Source organism: Mytilus trossulus, chromosome 7, assembly GCF_036588685.1.
Source record: "Mytilus trossulus isolate FHL-02 chromosome 7, PNRI_Mtr1.1.1.hap1, whole genome shotgun sequence".
Lineage (NCBI taxonomy): Eukaryota > Metazoa > Mollusca > Bivalvia > Mytilida > Mytilidae > Mytilus > Mytilus trossulus.
Window position 1 is genome coordinate 33,128,635 of NC_086379.1, and position 25,888 is coordinate 33,154,522.

At 30.8% G+C, this 25,888-nt stretch overlaps 1 protein-coding gene across 7 annotated transcripts in view; it reads left to right on the top strand.

The window, feature by feature from the left end:
* The window catches only part of LOC134724971 (probable E3 ubiquitin-protein ligase HERC4), a 303,456-nt gene that overhangs the window by 152,193 nt on the left and 125,375 nt on the right, over positions 1-25,888 (top strand). For all 7 annotated transcript variants that reach the window (XM_063588396.1, XM_063588395.1, XM_063588394.1 and 4 more), the window contains one exon: positions 1,840-1,899. In XM_063588396.1, coding sequence (XP_063444466.1) covers positions 1,840-1,899 — 60 coding nt within the window. The remainder of the gene's footprint in view (positions 1-1,839; positions 1,900-25,888) is intronic.

The window sequence follows — 25,888 nt, forward strand, 5'->3', positions numbered from 1 at the left end:
GTCCCTATAGACACATTCCACATTTATTTCTTTTTAGAAGTAATTTTGAGGTGAAATGAGTAATTTTTAATGAAAAAAAAAAACGTTGAAAACTAAAAAAAAGGGGGTTTTGGCACACACATTCTTTTAAAAACAAACATAAATATTTTGTTTGTTTACTTTTTGGAATTGAAATTTAAGTTAAGTTAATAAAATAATATTTATTATAGGAAATAATTTTTACACCTCTGGCAATGAAATTAGAACAAGCAATCTTTCCGCTGTCGGCTAGTTAAAAAAAACGTGAAAATAAAAAGCATAAGGAGATCTTCATCCATCTTGTTTTCTTTTAGAAATTATGTGTCAAGATGTAATATTTGTTGCCAAATGCATGATTTTATGCAAATGTACGAGGAATCCAGTCCAAAGTCTGTCATGTTTCAATTGACATATACATGTTTCTTCATTTAGACAAAAGTGTTTTAAATTTTATCATACCCTAGCACTCCCAAAACCATGTTTTATTACATCCATTTCAACTTCGCTAAAAGATTCAGGATATTTTAGTGGTTTTTGTCTCTTTTAGAATAAAATTTTGAATACAGATTTTTACAAGTGCATTTAAAGTTAGTGATTGTGCTGGTACACTAAAAAAATAGTGTACAAGTTAAAACTATTATTTTAATACCATTGTTCAAAAACTCACTGCACAGTTATTGAAAATATTTACCAAAAAGAGTTTCTATGCACATTGTTGTGAAAATATTCTTAAAAACTTTAAGGAAATACAAATGGTTTATACAAAAAAAAACATACAAATTAGTACAGGCCAATAATGATAGATTATTTGATGCACATTAAATCACATTGCTGGTATTTTGAGGATTAATTTGTTCCCTTAACCACATCTGTTTGTCAGGGAATGACGATGAATCAAGACTTAATGCCAAAAACAAAATGTTAAAATTTGCTTCGCCGATAATCTGTACCAGTGTGATAGGTTAAAGTTATAACTAGATCAACCCTATGAAATGTTATGAATATGCATACTCCTTGTAACATGAAGATGCGATTTTAAAAATTTATAATGTTATGGCTATGGTTGCAATTGATGGAAACAGTTAACTTGTTCAAACCTGAATTAAATTTTACTGAAGTGTGTCCTGTCATGTGTCATATATACAAATATTTTTAAAATGTCTGTTATACAACCGTAATTTATTGATGGGGTGATATTTGCTATTGCTTTAAGTCATATGAAACGAGTGAGTGGTGAAAAATAATGTTTGTCCAATTCTTGAACCAATGCATGTATACATCATAAAATTAGTCCTCTGTGCACGATTTTATCATTATTTTCGAAAATATATCATATAACCGTCAACTTATTTTCTCTCTGTTAGTTATGATTTAACAAATATGGCTGCTCATTAAATGCCGTGTTTTGAAGCCGAGTTTTACCGATTGTCACCTTATAGTAAACAAATCACAAAAAGCATGTGTATTGAGCACGTGTTTATCATGTATAATCAGATATTTGTTTATTTCAAAGACAGATCCATGCGTATTGTGGTCACCGGATTTTTACGAGGAGGGTTACGCTCGGGTCACTATGCATTCGGAAAATATTTCGGCGAATTACTTGCTGGCAGCAAGCAATAAAAAAGTAAACTTCTTTTAAATGTGGACAAATTAAAGTATTTTCCTCAGAAAAAAGTATATGTACATAAATTGTATAATGAAAACTATCCATTTAGTTATAAAAAACATATGCATATTTTTTTTTAATTTGAGGTTTCTTATGACTTTAATATTCTTTTCTTCACATATATAAGCATATGATTTTTTTTCTCTTTTTAGTTGTATAAACAGACTGTGATATACCTACTTCAGTTACCCCAGTCACAGATTCAAACAGAGGTAGGCTGTTGTACTGAAATTAAGTAAAACATAACTTATTAAGTGCTTTTTACATAAATTAAGGCTGTTGTACTGAAATTAAGTAAACCATTAAGTGCTTTTTACATAAATTAAGTCGTTAGTTTTCTCGTTTGAATACTTTTATATTGGCTTTTCGGGGCCTTTTATAGGTTGCACTTTGTGAATACAGCTGTTTTTCAAACCACGCCTCTTTTGGGGAGATTTATAATATTCATAGATATGTTTAAAAAAAAAAAACTTTTTTTAACAAACAACATAATAATATTTATTCATCAAATCTTGCTTGTTACAAGTTTCACCAAGAGTCCAAGCTTCTCTTGATTTACCCTGTTACACTCCACTGATTATCCAGGGAAATAAACAGCTGATCCAACTTATTAAGTTATAAAAAAATAATATATAGTTGTATAGTTGTCTTATGCAGAGATTTATCAATGCTAAAAATTCTTTCTAATTGACAATAACATTGGACATCTTGATTTATATGCATCTATTCTTTTATTAAATTCATTTTCAAAAATGCTAAAGACATCAACAGTTTTTGTTCTCTGCTCGGATACATAGTATGACTTGTATATAGAAAAACTTAATACTGTTAGTATATAATTAAAAAAATAATAATTACTATCTGTGATTTTATATCCAAATACCAGATGTTGCAATTTAATATCAAAATCTATTTTACTTCTTCTAAAAAAAAGAGTTCAAAGATTTTTTGCCAAAATTTATTCAAATATCTACACTTAGAAAAATAGTGAGCATAATCTTCTTCTTGCTTACAAAAATTACACTTATCTGTCTTAGTTACTTTCCACTGCAATAACAGTTTTTTAGTTGGAACAATATAATGTAATAATTTCCATCTAAATATTTTTAATTTATTTTCAGTCATATATTCAAAAATAAATTTATACAATGAATTCATATTAAGAGTTTCTTGTATTGGTAGGATTCTAAGCCATCTATTTATCCCTATTGACGATTTTAGTTTTGTATTTATCAAAGAGTTGTATAACATTTTATTGTTTAAATTTGTTAACGTACTGGTTCCCCTATATGATCTCTGTGTATCATCTCATAGAGACATCACTTGGGAATGTAACCAGTGTAAACATGGTAGCACCTAAATTTTAATTCTTAAGAAGTCCAAAAATGGAGGTAAGGTTAGTATAGAATTTTAGTATAAGTATATATCAAATAAATGAAACGTACGATAATTTTTACGAATACAAAGAAAAAGCAAGTCTGCCCAAAAATGATTAATATTCAGTCAAAGAAACATGTATAGTGTTTTCATTTTAAACGTAAACCAGAATGCGTATATATGTCTCTAGACTACGTATAACAGTCACAAATCACTTCTACGATTATAAATCAGCGATTTACCATTCATGCAATAATATTTTGTCGAAGGTGATCGAGATGTCCTTACAGTGGCGGATCCAGGGGGAGGGTTCTGGGGGTTGGAACCCCTTTTTTTGGACGATCAATGCATTTGAATGGGGACATATAGTTGGAACCCCCCTTTGTCCTGGGTTGGGACCCCCCCCCCCCCCCCTTTTCAAATGGCTGGATCCGCCACTGCCTTATTAGGTAATTCAAATTCTCGGACACTTATTTTTTTTCCAGAAGACGTTATAGTTAATATCTGAGCCTAGTTAATATCTGAGCCATATTATACATGTATTATATACGGGACTATAATACTTTAGTTTATTAAAGGGATAATTCGCGATTTTTCACTTTTCATCTTATTATGTTCATAATACCATAAAAAAACATATTCACCAAGTTTTATTTTGATATGAAATCAAATAAAGGAGAAAATTGGGAATTATTAATTTTATTTCTTGAAACTTCCTGACTTATGTGACGTAGTTTAAGTCTTTGGTGCATGCCGGGAGTGAAAATATCTCATTTAAGTCTTGTTCGTTAACCATCTAATAACGCGATTTAAAGCGCATCGACGATCTTTGGTGTAGCTATTAACCAACGAAAAATAAGTGTTAGCCATGTAACTTTTAAAATTAGATCGTGTGGATATTTTAAAACGAATTTTAATAATAAAATTAATTCATACAATAGAACATTTTTATGATTTTTTCTACAAATACTTTAAACAAACATATGAAATTGACATGATCAATAGTGTAATAAAAATACACGTTTGTATTCTGACCTTTTTGCCTCATTCCAGCAAACATTTTCACTTGCTTGTACGGTGGAAATAAAGTGTGTATTGTTTTGTGACACCTAAAGAATGTTGAGTGCGTCGGTTAACTCAAGGTAATTAAAGGATTAGCATTATGTAATTCTAATCCTTTGATCCTCATTCAGTGAAATATAAGCGTCACGGTTTACTGGCTTGAAGGTGTGAACAACATTTCGTATGAATTGAAAACGGGAGTTCAATGGCTGCTGTGTTTTTTATTTACTACTGCAGGCATCTCATCAAATCCTGAAGCTTTTCGTAGTCAAGGTTCGCGCATTCGACTGTACCATAGTGATCTCACAGTGTGGTGAGTTCATTCATCGTCGAAACGTCACGTTGGTTATAATCGATGTCACTATTAATTTCAGGATGTACCCCTCTGAGGAGCCAAAAATTTCTAGAATTAAACTTTTTTTTTCTAAACCTGATTTTTGGGTTAACATGACTGTAAAAAAATATTGGTGAAGAAAAAATTATATGGTGGTGCGCTTCTTTTTTTGCTACGGCCCTCTGAAAGTACCCAATTTTTAAGATTTTTCCATTTTTAATCAGTTTTTACCCATTTTTGGGCTATTATCACAATTAAACTTTTTTCAAACTCTCAATAAAGATGAAGGGACCAATTTGAATAAATTCAACTCACAAAAACTATAGGTAGGTGGTAATACAAGACAGTTTTATCAGATTTTGATGCTTTTTCGTGTCAAATTTACCATATTGACAATTTTGTATTTTTTTTATTTTTTTCTCTTTAAAGAACAAAATGCATATTTTTCAACTCTCTTGTTATAAATGATTGAAAAAAATACATATCTATGAAATTTGAAAAGACAATTAAAGGTATATGGAATGGGTAGGTTTCTGGTAAATTATTTTTTTCTGTACCGCTCACCCATTTTTCTCAAAATTTCACTAAAAAAGACTGACTTGATTAGTAATAAAATTTGAAAATTTCATTACTCAAAAACTATTTATTAGATACACAATTCTTTCACAGAGTTAAGTTTGATTATGATAATTTTCAAATTCATTGCTATTTTCCACTTATATCACATGTTTTGGAAATAATTCTAAAACGAGATTTCAATGAGACTGAACGAGACTGAAATGTCAGAAGAATACATTCTTAAGCTGGCATTTGGTTAAATTCCATGATTTGACTTCATTTCTAAGTAAATTATACATGAAAAAAATCGTCAAAAGTAGTATTTTATCCTGAAACTTGCATTTGAAGAACTAGGGAGAGGTGTTTGAGAAAACAGGCCACTGGAAACGTCTACTATTGCTTGCAGGAAACAGATTATGGTTCGGTTCCTTCCGTGCAATATATTATTTGGTACTAACAACTCTCAAAAAAGAAATTTTGGTACTTAAACTTGCCGGGATCGTTTTTCTCCGCTCGAAACCGCCATCCCATGTCAAGCATAGCCGACATCCAGCATGTGGTGTTCTAGACGCTGTAATTGTTCTAAGGTAGAAAAATAATGAAAAGTAATATGTATTTGAAATTCAATTTGTTTTAGATTCGTTTAGTCTATTTTACAAATTATATTAACGTAAATCCAAGGAGTTTGTTTTGAAAGGTGACAAAAAGAGGAAGTAACTCAAATTGTTGTAAACAACTTTCGTACATACACTAGGCCGTTATATTATTTTTCTCGTTTGTATTGTTTTGAATTGTCATTTCGGGGCCTTTTATAGCTGACTATGTGGTATGGGCTTTACTCATTGTTGAAGAACGTACGATAACCTAATTTATGTGTCATTTGGTCTCTTGTGGAGAATTGTCTCATTGGCAATCCAACAAATGGGGGTGTTTAACGACCTTTGCTGGGTTATTGCCCTCGCACGGTCGGAAATGGCAATCCGCATACCACATATTCTTTTTATATTTGAAATACACAAATTATTTACGACCTATAAAAGCTAAGGTAATTAGTGTGTTTGACACCAAAGCTGTCATGAGAAGCCATACAATTAATGGGTCAGTTAATTTGACAGCACACACAGCTAGTAAAACGGCCCTTCCTGTTCATGGTAGCTACGAATTTGCCGCCGTATTCCAAAGGAAAATTACTTATGAAATCAGTCTGATGGCTTAGGAATCATAATGAAAACGGATCATTTTCGGAATTCCTGGGTTATTTAACGGACTAGCGGGTATCACAGGTAACCCTGAGAATTGTGAAACACCCACAGGATACAGGTCAGTTGACAGAAATGCAGCCGCCTGACAATTTCTTTAATATAGCGGGAAAAAAGGAGGAAATAAAATATTTTTAGTAGTTTGAAATAGTGTTATACTGAAATATTTTATATCATTAAGTGTTATACTACGTATACTGCTATAAATATTGTATTTCCCCCATTTTTCGCTATAATTATGAACATTAACGCGAGGCGAGTGTGAAACGTCTAATACGCATAGATATCTGATAATTATCTAGGTATATAATACATATTCTTACTTTGAAATAGTTGCATTGCCATTTGATTTTATTATCAATAGTCATGAGGACCAATTTAAAAGTCGGCTCTACACCTTCAAGTGGTTTCCCTGTACCCAGGAGTAATAGATTGTACGTGCGCATGCGCATTTCGTATTTTAAGTTCATTACAATAAAAGTTGCAAGACTTTGGTCAACGCAAGTTTGTCCCTTTTCATACTTCATATAAGGGTATAGTATTGTATTATATTGACGATTAATTCACTCTATATCTTGATTATAGCACACCTTTATCCAGGAATGATTTAAAATTTATAAATATTAGTAAAGCCATTGGTGTTCTATATGGATGTGTCCGGTGCCTAAACAATGCAAAAAGAGATTTGCAGTATAATTAATTTATTCAAGAAAATTGAATGTGATTGAATTTTCAATTGTGTCATTTGTCATTTGGTCATTTATATAAAATCAAGCATCTATGTTAAACTGAATTACTGTATTCAATATTTGTAATTTATCGTTGTGTCCATGTGTCTGGACACAAAATGCATGTCAACTATATTTTACACCGAAACCTTGCCACTAATGTGTCTGTCTGTCGTCAACATGTCGAACAAATTAACTCAAAAACACTTTACCCGATTTGCATAAAACTTTCGTGAATTCTATATATCTATTGACGTGAGCTCCCTTTAGTTTTTCATAAAATTTAGATTTTAAGTTTCCGAGAAATGGGTTTTTTATTCATTAAAAAGTGGGATTTTCCAGTTTTTGGACAATAACTCAAAAATGCTTTTAGCAGTTCTCATGAAACTTTGTTGAATTGTTTATCTAATGATGTTAGCTCATTTTTGATTTTTTTTAATTCTAGAGTTAACATTTCCGAATTATTCATTAAAAAAGGGAGGATTTTTAAGTTTTTGGACAATACCTGTAAAAGGCTTTGAACAGTTTTCATTAAACTTTGGTTTATATCTATTAAGATAACCTATAAGTTTTTCATAAATTTCTGATATGACATTTAGAAGTTATTTAAGGAGCCAAACATTTCTAGAATTAAACTTTTATTCTTAACCTGATTTTTGGGTTTATAAGACTGTAACAAAATAATTAGTGAAGAAAAAATCATATGGTGGTACACTTCTTTTTTTGCTAAGGCTCTTTGAAAATGCCCAATTATGATGATTTTCACGTTTTTCATCGATTTTACCTGTTTTTGCGCTATTATTAGGAAAAAAATCACAGTTCCGCAATTAAACTTTTTTTCACACTTTTTCTATAAAGATGAAGTTTATCTGAATAAATTTTACTCCAAAAAACTATAGGTAGGTATTAATATAAGAAAGTTTTATTATATTTTGACTATTTTTGTGTTAAATTTACCATGCTGTCAATTTTGTATTTTTGTGATTTTTCTCAAGTTTTAAGAACAAAATGCATATTATTTCAACCTTTTTGTTATAAATGATTAAACAAATACATATCTAAAAAATTTGAAAAGACCAAAATGATATGGGATGTACATGATTCTTGTAAAATCATTTTTTGCATCCCTTACCCATTTTCTCAAAATTTTGGCTTAAAATACTTACTTGATTAGTCGTAAAATTTGAAAGCGGGATTAGTCAAAAACCATTCATTGTAAATACACAATTTTTTCACAGAGTTATGTTTGATCATAATTTTTTTTAAATTCATTGATATTTTCCTCTTGTATTACATGTTTTTGAAATAATTCAAGAACGAGATTTCAACGAAGAATACATCCTTAATAGTTCATAGTCTGACAACAGATTTACTAAATAATGCACAACAGCAAGAAATCTTTAAAATTTAATTCATATAACCAATTTCCAGTTCTTTGACTACATTTATTTAGAAACCTATATGTCAAATATTTAATTACAATCCAAATTCAGACCTGTATCAAGCTTGAATATTGTCAATTTTTGCCCCAACTGTTCAGGGTTGGACCTCAGCCGGTGTATCCAGCTGAGCTCAGGGATGCACTTAATCCATTATGTATAGGTTGATCAACTAACATGTCCACTATGATTAATTATGTCTTGGTTGATCAACCAACATGTCCACTATGGTTAATTATGTCTAGGTTGATCAACTAACATGTCCACTATGGTTAATTATGTCTTGGTTGATCAACCAACATATCCACTATTGTTAATTATGTCTTGGTTGATCAACCAACATGTCCACTATGGTTAATTATGTCTTGGTTGATCAACCAACATGTCCACTATTGTTAATTATGTCTTGGTTGATCAACCAACATGTCCACTATGGTTAATTATGTCTTGGTTGATCAACCAACATGTCCACTATTGTTAATTATGTCTTGGTTGATCAACCAACATGTCCACTATTGTTAATTATGTCTTGGTTGATCAACTAACATGTTTACTATGGTTAATTATGTCTTGGTTGACCAACCAACATATCCACTGTTGTTAATTATGTCTTGGTTGATCAACCAACATGTCCACTATGGTTAATTATGTCTTGGTTGATCAACCAACATGTCCACTATGGTTAATTATGTCTTGGTTGATCAACCAACATGTCCACTATGGTTAATTATGTCTTGGTTGACCAACCAACATGTCCACTATGGTTAATTATGTCTTTGTTGATTAACCAACATGTCCACTATGGTTAATTATGTCTTGGTTGATCAACCATCATGTCCACTATGGTAAGTTATTTCTTTGTTGATCAACCAAAAAGTCCACTATGGTTAATTATAGAACATAAGGTCAGGTCAGGGTAAACGCACAGTGAAGGCGGCGTTAATATGAAGTGCACGCGAGTAAACGCCGCGTTAATTTTTTCGGCCCCTCTACATGTAATGCTTGGTCTGCACCCAATGGTATGTCTTGGTTGATCACCCAACATTTCCACTATGGTAAATTATGTCTTGGTTGATCAACCAACATGTCCACTATGGTTAATTATGTCTTGGTTGACCAACCAACATATCCACTATTGTTAAGTATGCCTTGGTTGATCAACCAACATGTCCACTATGGTTAATTATGTCTTGGTTGATCAATCAACCATGTCCAGTGTTCTCCCCAGGCTTTTTGGATAGCGCTGTGGTAAGCGCGTGATTTTCCACAATTCTCAGTCACTTTGTCCACTATGGTTCATTACAGTTTGGTGCAGACCAAGCATTACATAAAGTAAACGCAAGATTACGCCGCGTGCACATATTTCCTTAGTTAACTTCAAATTTCGCGTTTACTAGTAAACGCACGTTTACTATAAATACGTTAACGTGGTTGACATGGAAATTTCTAATGTCTACCCTAGTAAACGGGCGTTTACTATGTGTCCGTTTAGTCAGTAGTAAACGGGCGTTTACTTCAGATTTTACAAGAGTATTTTTACGTGCACTTGAAATTAAACGCACTTTTACTTTTAGCATTAACTGATTGGGTAAATTTAGAAATAAACTTCGAGTTCATTTGCACATTTATTTTATAAAAACGTCTTTTAGTCTTAATATTTTACGTTTATGTGTTTCAAACCAGAACAATTCAAAAACTCTTTTAATCGAAATATTAAATTACACAAAATCATTTTCATTAAGTCCATTAACTTTACTGATTGGCAGATTTTCTATATTTTCTTTTCAAAAGTAACATGTGCAAATATCGAACGGAAAGAAAGGTTATCCGAGACATCGGGAGCATATATTTATATGATGGGATATAAACATCATGGTTTACGTTGTTTCGTTCCCTATTAATAATTGTCTCTTCAAATTCCTAACTATAACTCGGTGCATTTAATACATCATTTTTAATTGAAATTCACCTTGTTTGCCTTGGATTACCATGAAAAGAATCTGTTTTTGACAAATAATAAAAAAACGTAAATTGTACAGTGTATATTTTGAAAGGGAAATCTATGGAACGCCAAAACTGTCTTGTTATGACCATTTTCATTATATGATGTGCATTTACCTTTATATGATGTGCATTTACCTTTATATGCTGTGCTTTTACCTTTATATGATGTGCACTTGTCATTATATGATGTGCAAACACCTTGATATGATGTGCAAATATCCTTATATGATGCGCAAATATCCTTATATGATGTGCAAATATCCTTATATGATGTGCAAATATCATTATAGTATGTGCAAACATACTTATATGATGTGCATATATACTCATATGATGTGCAAATATATTTATATGATGTGCAAATATACTTATATGATGTGCAAGCATTCTTATATGACGTGAAAATATACCTATATTATGTTGAAAGATCCTTATATGATGTGCAAATATACTTATATACTGTGCAAATATACTTATATGCTGTGCAAATATAATTATATGATGTGTACATATCTTTATATGATGTGCAGTTTCCCTTAAATAACGTGCAAACATCTTTATATGATGTGGTGGTGTCATTATATTATGTGCTTGTAATCTTATATTATGTGGTTAGGTTTACTTCATTATATGATGTCGAAACGTCATTATATGATGTGCTTTCATCGTCGTTATGGTCAATGAACATGATTACGATTAGAATGATTACTGTCTACGTCATAACTGATTCCGATCTGCTTCTGTAAACTATTAACCCGGCTCAAATATGTGTCTATCGCTAGCGAAATTGCAATTTGTAGGGAAAATGAGACAAAGCAATTTAACAAAATCAACGTTTCAAACATTTCGGTTGAAGATTAAAATCAGTTAATACAGGAGCTAGTTAAAGAAATCTCCGGCTGTGGAGAAAATGATAACAAATTTAAGAGCCTTTTATAACTTGTTATTCGGTTTAAGCATAGGCTCCGTGTTGAAGGTCGTACTATGACCTATAACTGTTTCCTCTTACAAATTATGACTTGGATGGAGAGTTGTCTCAGTGGCTTTCATACCATATCTGCTTATTTCTATTCATTGCAAAAGACACCATAGAAATCACAGTCTGTTTCAAAATATTTCATAACAATAGCTTTACAATTATCTACTGATGCATACTATGGCGAGATGGTTTGTTTTATTAAATGTTATTGAATAATATTAATCTGTAAATGGTAAGATGTATTATAGGGTTATTGTATGAATATTGGGGAATATTGTCCCGAGTAGAATTTTATATATATGTTCTATGAGGGACAATATTCCCCAATATTCATGCAATAACCCTTTAATTGTATAGCAATATAATATTTGAAAGTAAAATTTCAAATTGGTTTAAACTAAGATTTTGTCGTTGATGACGTCATGAATTTTTGGCGATTTATTGCACTAGTGCAATATTAGAATTTATTGCACGCTAACTTTTGGTTACTTTCTGTGGGAAATATTATATTGCTATACAATAAAATGTAGTATTGAATATGTACAATGATATTAAATCTAGTATATCATATAATCTATGCTACTTAAGGAGTAGACCGATTTCATTGAGCCACAACTCCTCTAAAACCATACCAAGTCGGAAATATGTGTAATAGGACTTTTAATTTGTCTTTGAACCAATCTTTTTTCTACAGAAAACGCCAATTATATGAGAAAATACCCAATTTCGAAGACTGCAAGCTTAGTCGACGTTGTGCCCACAAAATGCGAAATGGCTATGTGGGTAATTATAAAAAATGAAAAAGTGGTACCTTTGTTAATGAGACAACTCTCCACAACAGACCAAATGACACAAAAACTAATAGGTCACCATACGGTTTTCAACAATGATCACATATTGGCATATACAGATTGTTTATTTTCAACTTATTTTAATGGACATTTTTTTAATTGCTAATACAATTCTGAAACATTAGTACTAGAATGTCAACAGATTTGGAGTAGCGTCAACGATTTATGAGATATAAGGGGTTGATTCCTGATGAAGTGTTTAAGATTTAATTGTTCGTCCAATTAGATCGGATTTTACCGTTGTGGTACTTATTTTGATCCTTTTCGGTAACGGCAACGGATTACGTAGACGATACAGTTATTGAGTTAAAAGGGGGAAAAAAACACTGAAAATCACACTTTGCCACATTTTTTCCAATTTAGGGTATTTAATATTTTTATTTTTCAACCGAGATGAATGGGGTGACGCCCGTTTTTTGCATTTTGTTCCTCTTTTGCGTCTCTTCATAAAAAAATAGAATAAAAAGCATTAACTTTGTCATTACTGTGTCCACCTTATTACTATGTCATCACTCTTTGTTTTAAGTCTTGCCCACTCGCTGGCGTCTCCTTGTATCATCGGTACAGCGGATATAGGTACTAAACAAGGTGACGTGATCAATTTTTCTTCTGACACGGTACGAAAATCTTTGTTTTGTTTACATTATATCAATGTGTACTTCAATCTAAACATTTTTGTTGTTTTAAGAAATGATTTGGTTGTAGGTTGGTGATTAGAGAAGTGTCACTATTTGCCCAAAACAAGAATCCTTACTAAAAACATGTGCAAATACTTGTCAAAGAAGTTGGCGCTCGTCTCATCCGATATGATTCTATATTCATTGCAACTCTTTTTTCTGATAGAAGGCCATTGTTTGTGCGTAATAAGTATAGCTGTTTCAATAATTGGCATTAAAATATTTTGTACATATGTTATTTTTCGATATTTTATTCCGACAAGAAGCCATGTGTATTGCTGACCACATGAATCCTTCTGTACGGTGCATAGTTAAATGAATGTACGGTATATAGTTTGTCATGCTTCGAAGTATACCTGCAAAGCTATATCCGCTGTACCGATTATACACGATAGTAATTATAATTCGGAATACTTTGTTTGCTTGTGACAATGGCCATGGTGTTCACTTATCACCTTTCCTATTTTATTTATTTTTGAATGACTAAAATAATTTCTTAGTGACTAGAAATATTACATGACTTAACAGAACTATACCAGAAGATCTGGATAGAGAATTAGAAATATATCTTAAGGATGTCTGCTTGTCATGTTAGGGATTTTTTGTCAGATTTTCAGAATCCTCTGGTTTTATCCATTTGAATGCCTTAAACAAAATTTCCCCATGAACCCCCATTTTTCTTTTTATAAATCTTTTACATATATAATTAAAAGTCATTTGTAAAAGTCTTATATATCCCGCTGCAAATGTTTGCACCTGTCCTAAGTCAGGAATCTGATGTACAGTAGTTGTCGTTTGTTTATGTAATATATACGTGTTTCTCGTTTCTCGTTTTGTTTATATAGATTAGACCGTTGGTTTTCCCGTTTGAATGGTTTTACACTAGTAATTTTGGGGCCCTTTATAGCTTGTTGTTCGGTGTGAGCCAAGGCTCTGTGTTGAAGGCCGTACTTTAACCTATAATGGTTTAATTTTTAAATTGTTATTTGGATGGAGAGTTGTCTCATTGGCACTCACACCACATCTTCCTATATCTATTATAAAATTTTATTTATTTTTTAATAGTATTTGAGAACTTTAACTGGTCAATGATAAAGCTATGAATAGTCAAGAGAGATCATTTTCCCGCCAAAATTCCAATGGCTAATATCTTAAAAAAAAAGCACATGAACCCCTATATTTTTTCTGCTATTTTGATTCCTCAAATTGTTCCCTATCAATACATACTAGTTTTATGAAAAGTTATTTATTTTAAAACTGAGCAGCGAACATCCTTAAGTGTTTTGTTATATTGTTTGCAGATGACACGGTGTTGTTGGCTGAAACAGCACAGGACCTGCAGACTCAACTCAATGCTTTCCATGATTATTGTAAGGCTTGGAACTTGAAAGGAAGGTTGTCAAAATTAAATTCTGAGTGAGGTTTTTTTTTTAAAGGAAGCCAAAAAATCTCCGATTTTCTTACAATGATACTAACATTGAGATGATAAAACAATATAACTATTTGGGAATGGTTGTTACTAAGACGGGAAATTTCAATATGACAAAAAACATTTATCCGATAAGGCTTTAAGCCACGTACGAAAACTTGAAAACAGAAAGGATGTATAAGATTTCTGTAAAATGTCAACTTCAGCTTGTTCGTTTATGAAAAAAATATATAAACACGTGCGTTTGTCCTCCAGCTGGCTTAGTAATTTTGAAACCTCTAGCTCTCTCTTGTTTTGTATATACTGTAAATAGTTATTATTTTTATCTCTGCATACTGATGTCATACATTGACAATGCTAATATTTAGATTTAGAGGCCATAATTATACCGGTATGGATGATTGATTGACTGTTATTTAGCGCCACTTTCAACACTTTCATGCTATTTCGTGGCGGTGAGTTTATATTGGTGGAGAAAGCAGAAGTGTTCGGAGAGACCCCCTGACCTTCATTTGGAAAACACAATTCTGGTCAATTAAGATTGGAATCGAGCTTACCTGCCACGTGCGGGATTTGAAATTGCACACCTTAGTGTTGACATGCTAGTGATGCAGCAGTTCGACTACTTATAAAAAAAAAGAAGAAATGGTATGAGTGCTAAAGAGACAACTCTCCACAAGAGGTCAAAATGACACAGAAATTAACAATTATAGGTCAGCGCACGGCCTACAACAATGATCAAAGCCCATACCGCAAATTCAGCTATAAAAAGCCACGAAATGACAATGTAACCACTCGACCACCGAGCGCCCATCACTTTCACCCGAAATGGATTAAAGGAGATATGGAATGAACCTGACATCGGTGTATTACATTAACGTGCAGCTTTTTATCATGTTTTTGTGCATATGTTTCACAGTTTCATTTATTATAGTTGATTATGGGTGGATTCTTGAGGTCCAGCGGCAAATTGATATTTGCATATTCGTACAAGAACATGTTAATGTGGTATGAATATTAACCCTGTTTTGTACTAGACCAACACCCTGAGCTGGATTTTTTAACATGCTAGTTCAAAAGGTAGCATTCCGAAGGAAGACATGTATATCCGAGCCGACCAGCTTTTGCTCTTAATCCTTAATCCCGCGTGCTTATATAATTAGCTGGGAAGCAGCAGGTTAATAAGAATTTTAAAGTCTTTGGTTTTGCCCCGGCCGGGGTTCGAACCCACGACCTCTCTCACTCAAGGCGAACATGCTATGACGAAAGTATCACCACTAAACATGCAGTAACCCGCAATATAAAAGGTTTCGTGGGAAGCCGCTCATATATTAGTATTAACCACTAGACTCAATTAAATAGGGCTAACGTACCGACTATTTATATTTTTATGTGAGGGTGGGGGCAAGTTGTTTTGTAAATGTTGGATTTTGAATTTCTTGAAAGAGATTTTATCTATTTCAGAAGGGAAGCAAAATAGTTTGTTTCTATTTAGAATGAGGAAAAAATAAAACAATGATGAAACTTAAAAAAAAATAAACCATGTTTTTTGTTGTTTTTTTTAATTTCGAAAAAAGGAAATACACGTGCTCCTTCCCTCAAACTAGAGTCGGTGTCTAACACATTTATTTATTAATATATAATGAACAGATCATCTGTTTCAGCTTTGGATACAAGGATCTGACAACACGTCATTTTATTTTCTGTCCTTGTATATATTACATCAGCCAATGACATTTCAGCCTTCAAATTTTTGAAGGTGTGTATCAATCCAACAAAACCAGAGAATTGAGCGTTTTTAATCTGGTGTCTAAATGAACTTAAAACACTGCATTTATTTATTTTTTACTGAGACCTGTTGTTCTCTTACAGATAGAGAGTGGTGTTTTGAATTTTTCAAAGTGAAGATTTACGGCAGCGGCTTTTAATATTTTGCGTTTATCCTGGAAACATAAAAGATTTAAAAATAAATAAAAAAATAGTGCAATGTGTCTGAATATACTCTATAGTAAAGGTACTTTTTGGGTAGTTTTTGCTTTTCAGAGTTTTGTTGTTTTATTGGCAATTATCTTGATAACTAATAATACAGAAACCCTTTCTTGCAAGGTATAGACAAGAACATATATAATCAAAGTACTGAAGTATGAAAAATGTTTGCGACTTCAGGGAACTATTTTATTCTTATGTTGCACTGTTATACCACTGTCCAAGGTTAGGGGGAGGGTTGGGATCCCGCTAACATGTTTAACCCCGCCACATTATTTATGTATGTGCCTGTCCCAAGTCAAGAGCCTGTAATTCAGTGGTTGTCGATTGCTTTTGTGTTACATATTTGTTTTCGTTCATTTTTTTTACATAAATAAGGCCGTTAGTTTTCTCGTTAGAATTGTTTTACATTTTCTTATCGGGGCCTTATATAGCTGACTATGCGGTATGGGCTTTGCTCATTGTTGAAGGCCGTACGGTGACCTATAGTTGTTAATGTTTGTGTCATTTTGGTCTTTTGTGGATAGTTGTCTCATTGGCAATCATACCACATCTTCTTTTTATATTAGTTTGGATTTGCCTTTTGTGGTTTCATAAATATTTATCACACCTTCATTCAATAATAGCATCAGATGAAAAATTCTCTGCTAGAAGAAATTGTTGAAACTAAATTTTCAGGTTTTAACAATTCAGGCGAGCGAAACGAGGCGTAAAGATTGATGCCTACGGTTGACGAAGAATTCGCCATAACATTATACCGCGGCAAATTTATAACTAAATAAAATTGAATGCCACTTTTCCTATCCCCTCCTTTTTTTTGGTTACAAATGACCGGTTCCTTATATGAGCCATTACTCTATCAGAGTCCGATTTATTCCCAATTGTTTGTGTCTATCTTGAGAATATATAAAGAGAAACTCGAACAGCTAACATGATTAGAAAGGCAATATTTACATAAATGAAAATACTAAACTTCGTGTATTATCTTCTTATAGAAAAATTGCTAACGTTAGGTATACCGAAATTGACAAATATAATGCCTTCCCTCATTAAAACGATCATATAGCATGACATAAAAGAATGATTTATTCAATTCAATTACATTAACCGTATTGTAGACTCCGTATGTTTATTATTGAAGATTGGCGATTAAAACAAAACTTTGCAATTCATATATATTTTTACAATTTTCCAACAATATCAGATGTATTTTTTTTTTGCATCTCAAAACGATGTACTAACATGCCAAGGTTTATTTCAAGTCTCAACCATTTTCCAAACGGTAGCAACAGATTTGATCCTAATTAGTAGTAACGGTAACTTCGTAGAAGCAGATCGGAATCAGTTATGACGTAGACAGTAATCATTGTAATCGTAATCATGTTCATTGACCATAACGACGATGAAAGCACATCATGTAATGACGTTTCGACATCATATAATGAAGTAAACCTAACCACATAATATAAGGTTACAAGCACATAATATAATGACACAACCACATCATATAAAGATGTTTGCACGTAATATAAGGGAAACTGCACATCATATAAAGATATGTACACATCATATAATTATATTTGCACAGCATATAAGTATATTTGCACAGTATATAAGTATATTTGCACATCATATAAGGATCTTTCAACATAATATAGGTATATTTTCACGTCATATAAAAATGTTTGCACATCATATAAGTACATTTGCACATCATATCAGTATATTTGCACATCATATAAGTATATATGCGCATCATAAAAGTATATATGCGCATTATATAAGTATGTTTGCACATCATATAATGATGTTTGCACATCATATTAGGATATTTGCACATCATATGATGACAAGTGCACATCATATAAAGGTAAATGCACATCATATAAAGGTAAAAGCACATCATATAAAGGTAAATACACATCATATAAAGGTAAATGCACAACATATAATGAAAAATGGGCATAATAAGACAGTGTTGGCGTTCCATAGATATCAATAAAGTGTAATATAAGTATGTACATTTGTACCATCTCGTCAATTTAAATGTTCAAATGCTGCTATCCTTACATGGATATATAACTAATTTACTATGCAGCTATATATAGTGTTACATTGTAATATGGTCTGTTTTTGGTTATAATTCGAGTCAGTGTGAGGTTAGAAAACTACTGAAATTTGTATCAATATTCAATATTTTGAATATTGAAAGGGCATGCTAGCACTTTAAATTTATGCAAACGAAATTCATTATACAATTAATCCTTACATGAAAAAATAACTAATTTATTATGCTGCTATATAGATTTACATGACATAATGCTTATATGGTCAGTTTTGGTTGTTGCAGACAAATAATTCTATTGTATGAGTCAGTCTGAGGTATGAAAACTTCTGAATTTTGTTTACAATTCAATATTTTGAATAAAAAAAAGACATGCTGGCACTCTAAATTGATGCGAACAAAATTTGTTAGTCATTATATTCAAATATCTCTACCTATTTCATTATACAATCAATCCTTACATGAAAATATAACTCATTTACTATGCGGTTATATAGATTTACATAATAGAATGCTTATATGGTCAGTTTTGGTTGTTGCAGACAAATAATTTTAATATATGAGTCAGTCTGAGGTTTGAAAACTACTGAATTTTGTTAACGATTCAATATTTTGAATAAAAAAAGGACATACTCGCACTCTTAATTGATGCGAACAAAATTTTTTAGTCTTAATATTCAAATATTGCTACCGATTTTATTATACAATCAATCTTTACATGAAAATATAACTCATTTAATATACTGCTATATAGATTTACTTCATAAAAATGCTTATATGGTCAGTTTTTGTTGTTGCGGACAAATAATTCTATTATATGAGTCAGTCTGAGGTATGAAAAGAAATGAATTTTGTTTTAATACAATTCAATATTTTGAATAAAAAAAGGACATTCTGACACTCTAAATTTATGCGAACAAAATTTTTTATAGTCATAATATTCAAATATTGCTACCTTTTTCATTATACAATCAATCCTTACATGAAAATATAACTAATTTACTATGCGGCTATATAGATTTACATAATAAAATGCTTATATAGTCAGTTCGCTTGTTGCGGACAAATAATTCTATTATATGAGTCAGTCTGAGGTATGAAAACTTCTTAATTTTGTTTACGATTCAATATTTTGAATAAAGAAAGGACATGCTTACACTAAATTTATGCGAACAAAATTTTATAGTCATAATATTCAAATATTGCTACCTATTTTATTATACAATCAATCCTTTCATGAAAATATAACTCATTTACTATGTTGTTATACAGATTCACATAATAGAATGCTTATATGGTCAGTTTTGGTTGTTGCAGACAAATAATTTTATTATATGAGTCAGTCTGAGATATGAAAACTATTGAATTTTGTTCCGATTCAATATTTTGAATAAAAAAAAAGACATGCTGACACTCTAAATTGATGCGAACAAAATTTTTTAGTCATAATATTCAAATATTGCTACCTTTTTATACGACCGCAAATTTTGAAAAAATTTTCGTCGTATATTGCTATCACGTTGGCGTCGTCGTCGTCGTCGTCGTCGTCGTCCGAATACTTTTAGTTTTCGCACTCTAACTTTAGTAAAAGTGAATAGAAATCTATGAAATTTTAACACAAGGTTTATGACCATAAAAGGAAGGCTGGTATTGATTTGGGGAGTTTTGGTCCCAACATTTTAGGAATTAGGGGCCAAAAAGGGCCCAAATAAGCATTTTCTTGGTTTTCGCACTATAACTTTAGTTTAAGTTAATAGAAATCTATGAAATTTTGACACAAGGTTTATGACCACAAAAGAAAGGTTGGGATTGATTTTGGGAGTTTTGGTTTCAACAGTTTAGGAATTAGGGGCCAAAAAAGGGCCCAAATAAGCATTATTCTTGGTTTTCGCACAATAACTTTAGTTAAAGTAAATAGAAATCAATGAGATTTAAACACAATGTTTATGACCTCAAAAGGAAGGTTGGTATTGATTTTGGGAGTTTTGGTCCCAACAGTTAAGGAAAAAGGGGCCCAAAGGGTCCAAAATTAAACTTTGTTTGATTTCATCAAAATTGAATAATTGGGGTTCTTTAATATGCCGAATCTAACTGTGTATGTAGGTTCTTAATTTTTGGTCCCGTTTTCAAATTGGTCTACATTAAGGTCCAAAGGGTCCAAAATTAAACTTAGTTTGATTTTAACAAAAATTGAAACCTTGGGGTTCTTTGATATGCTGAATCTAAAAATGTACTAAGATTTTTGATTATTGGCCCAGTTTTCAAGTTGGCCCAAATCGAGGTCCAAAATTAAACATTGTTTGATTTCATCAAAAATTGAATAATGGGGGTTCTTTGATATGCCAAATCTAACTGTGTATGTAGATTCTTAATTTTTGGTCCAGTTTTAAAATTGGTCTAAATTAAAGTGCAAAGGGTCCAGTTTGATTTTAACAAAAATTAAATTCTTGGGCCTCTTTGATATGCTGAATCTTAACATGTACTTAGATTTTTGATTATGGGCCCAGTTTTCAAGTTGGTCCAAATCAGGATCTAAAATTACTATATTAAGTATTGTGCAATATCAAGTCTTTTCAATTGCACAGTATTGTGCAATGGCAAGAAATATCTAATTTCACAATATTGTGAAATTGCAATTTTTTTTTTAATTAAGAGTTATCTTTCTTTGTCCAGTATAGTAAGCAAGAAATATCTGCAAGAATTTTTTTTAATTGGAGTTATCTTTCTTTGTCCAGAATCAACTTAAATCTTTGTTATATACAATATACAATGTATATTCACTTTTTACTACCAACTGATAAATTTAAATAATCTTTACCATTCAGTGATAACAAGCAGTTTTTTTACATCTTAATATTTTATGATGTATTTAAATGAGTAGTAATTGTTGCAAACTCCATTAGAATATTTTAATTGAAATTAGTTTTGGAATAAGGGAAAGGGGGATGTGATTAAAAAATTGGGTTCAATTTTTCTCATTTGAAATTTCATAAATAAAAAGAAAATTTCTTCAAACATTTTTTTGAGAGGATTAATATTCAACAGCATAGTGAATTGCTCTAAGAGAAAACAAAAATTTTAAGTTCATTTGAATACATTCATTCTGTGTCAGAAACCTATGCTGTGTCAACTATTTAATCACAATCCAAATTTAGAGCGGAATCCAGCTTGAATGTTGTGTCCATACTTGCCCCAACCGTTCAGGGTTCAACCTCTGCGGTCGTATAAAGCTACGCCCTGCGGAGCATCTGGTTCATTATACAATCAATCCTTTCATGAAAATATAACTCATTTACTATGCTGTTATATAGATTAACATAATAAAAGGCTTACATAGTCAGTTCGGTTGTTGCGGACAAATAATTCTATTATATGAGTCAGTCTGAGGTATGAAAACTTCTGAATTTTGTTTACGATTCAATATTTTGAATAAAAAAAGGACATACTCGCACTCTTAATTGATGCGAACAAAATTTTTTAGTCTTAATATTCAAATATTGCTACCGATTTTATTATACAATCAATCTTTACATGAAAATATAACTCATTTAATATGCTGCTATATAGATTTACTTCATAAAAATGCTTATATGGTCAGTTTTTGTTGTTGCGGACAAATAATTCTATTATATGAGTCAGTCTGAGGTATGAAAAGAAATGAATTTTGTTTTAATACAATTCAATATTTTGAATAAAAAAAGGACATTCTGACACTCTAAATTTATGCGAACAAAATTTTTTATAGTCATAATATTCAAATATTGCTACCTTTTTCATTATACAATCAATCCTTACATGAAAATATAACTAATTTACTATGCGACTATATAGATTTACATAATAAAATGCTTATATAGTCAGTTTGCTTGTTGCGGACAAATAATTCTATTATATGAGTCAGTCTGAGATATGAAAACTTCTGAATTTTGTTTAAGATTCAATATTTTGAATAAAGAAAGGACATGCTGACACTCTAAATTTATGCGAACAAAATTTTATAGTCATAATATTCAAATATTGCTACCTATTTTATTATACAATCAATCCTTTCATGAAAATATAACTCATTTACTATGTTGTTATACAGATTCACATAATAGAATGCTTATATGGTCAGTTTTGGTTGTTGCAGACAAATAATTTTTTTACATGAGTCAGTCTGAGATATGAAAACTATTGAATTTTGTTCCGATTCAATATTTTGAATAAAAAAAAGACATGCTGACACTCTAAATTGATGCGAACAAAATTTGATAGTCATAATATTCAAATATTGCTACCTTTTTCATTATACAATCAATGAAAATATAACTCATTTACTATGCTGTTATATAGATTTACATAATAGCATGCTTATATGGTCAGTTTTGGTTGTTGCAGACAAATAATTTTATTATTTGAGTCAGTCTGAGATATGAAAAATATTGAATTTTGTTTACGATTCAATATTTTGAATAAAAAAAGAGACATGCTGGCACTCTAAATTGATGCGAACAAAATTTTTTTAGTCATAATATTCAAATATTGCTACCTATTTTATTATAGCATCAATCCTTACATGAAAATATAACTCATTTAGTTTGCAGGTATATAGATTTACATAAAAAAAATGCTTTTAAGAAATTGGTCAGTTTTGGTTGTTGCGGACAAATAATTCTATTGTATGAGTCAGTCTGAGGTATGAAAACTTCTGAATTTTGTTTACAATTCAATATTTTGAATAAAAAAAGGACATGCTGACACTCTAAATTTATGCGATCAAAATTTTATAGTCATAATATTCAAATATTGCTACCTTTTCCATTATGCATTCAATCCTTTCATGAAAATATAACTCATTTACTATGCTGTTATATAGATTAACATAATAAAAGGCTTACATAGTCAGTTCGGTTGTTGCGGACAAATAATTCTATTATACATGTTATATGAGTCAGTCTGAGGTATGAAAACTTCTGAATTTTGTTTACGATTCAATATTTTGAATAAAAAAAGGACATGCTGGCACTCTAAATTGATGCGAAGAAATTTTTTTAGTCATAATATTCAAATATTGCTACCTATTTTATTATAGCATCAATCCTTACATGAAAATATAACTAATTTAGTTAGCAGCTATATAGATTTACATAAAAAAATGCTGATAAGAAATTGGTCAGTTTTGGTTGTTGCGGATAAATAATTCTATTATATGAGTCAGTCTGAGGTATGAAAACTTCTGAATTTTGTTTACGATTCAATAATAAATAAAAAGAGGACATGCTGACACTCTGAAGGAGTAGGGGCATTAAGGCCTAGTTTTAGCCCAAGAAAATGAAATGTTTGATAACTATTTCAAATTGGCACATAATGTTTAGAAATGCACAGGGTCAAGAAGTACAAATGAAAAACATTAAAAAAAAATTCTGATGATGTCACAATTACGTCATAATATGTACTGTTTTCACAAAAACCATGAAAAATACAGAATTGATGCAGTTTTTTTACTTTATTTCCGTTATGGAAACATCCTGCGCAGCCGAGAAACAACAAAATAATTTAACAAAAGCTTTATTATAACTATTGGCATTATCTCATCAAATATAAAGTTGTTTCTTGGGTGCGCACATACTTTTTCAATCTAAAATATACTTAAAATTTGATGAAAAACAAAGAAAATCACGAAGTTTAACAAAATATGCTAATTAGGTTATGATTTGTTATCATGGTAACTTGTTTGATGTCAATTTTTTTGTGTTTTTGTTTGTACCTTATACCTTAGACAAGTTTTCAGTAAATTAAAAATATGTATGATAACTTTAAAATTTGCAGTAATTTTTGGGCCAAATAAGGGACTTATTGCCCCTACTCCTTTATGCGAACAAACTTTTATAGTCATAATATTCAAATATTGCTACCTTGTCCATTATGAAATCAATCCTTGCATGAAAATATAACTCATTTACTATGCAGCTATATAGATTCACATAATAGAATGCTTATATGGTCAGTTTTGGTTGTTGCGGACAAATAATTTTATTATATGAGTCAGTCTGAGATATGAAAACTATTGAATTTTGTTCGGATTCAATATTTTGAATAAAAAAAAGACATGCTGACACTCTAAATTTATGCTAACACACTTTTATAGTCATAATATTCAAATATTGCTACCTTGTCCATTATGGAATCAATCCTTTCATGAAAATATAACTCATTTACTATGCTGTTATATAGATTCACATAATAAAATGCCTATATGGTCAGTTTTGGTTATTGTGGACAAATAATTTTATTATATTAGTCAGTCTGAGATATGAAAACTATTGAATTTTGTTCGGATTCAATATTTTGAATAAAAAAAAGACATGCTGACACTCTAAATTGATGTGAACAAAATTTGATAGTCATAATATTCAAATATTGCTACCTTTTTCATTATACAATCAATCCTTTCATGAAAATATAACTCATTTACAATGCTGTTATATAGATTTACATAATAGAATGCTTATATGGTCAGTTTTGGTTGTTGCGGACAAATAATTTTATTTTTTGAGTCAGTCTGAGATATGAAAACTATTGAACTTTGTTTATGATTCAATATTTTGAAGAAAAAGAAGGACATGCTGGCACTCTAAATTGATGTATAGAAAAATTTTTAGTCATAATATTCAAATATTGCTACCTATTTTATTATAGCATCAATCCTTACATGAAAATATAACGAATTTAGTTAGCAGCTATATAGATTTACATAAAAAAATGCTGATAAGAAATTGATCAGTTTTGGTTGTTGCGGATAAAAAATTCTATTATATGAGTCAGTCTGAGGTATGAAAACTTCTGAATTTTGTTTATGATTCAATATTTTGAATAAAAAAAGGACATGCTGACACTCTAAATTTATCCGAAAAACTTTTATAGTCATAATATTCAAATATTGCTACCTTGTCCATTATGCAATCAATCCTTTCATGAAAATATAACTCATTTACTATGCTGTTATATAGATTTACATAATAGAATGCCTATATGGTCAGTTTTGGTTATTTTGGATAAATAATTTTATTATATGAGTCAGTCTGAGATATGAAAACTATTGAATTTTGTTTACGATTCAATATTTTGAATAAAAAACGGACATTCTGACACTCTAAATTTATGTGAACAAAATTTGATAGTCATAATATTCAAATATTGCTATCTTTTTCATTATACAATCAATCCTTGCATGAAAATATAACTCATTTACTATGCAGCTATATAGATTCATATAATAGAATGCTTATATGGTCAGTTTTGGTTGTTGCGGACAAATGATTTTATTATATTAGTCAGTCTGAGATATGAAAACTATTGAATTTTGTTCCGATTCAATTTTTTGAATAAAAAAAAGACATGCTGACACTCTAAATTGATGCGAACAAAATTTTTTAGTCATAATATTCAAATATTGTTACCTTTTTCATTA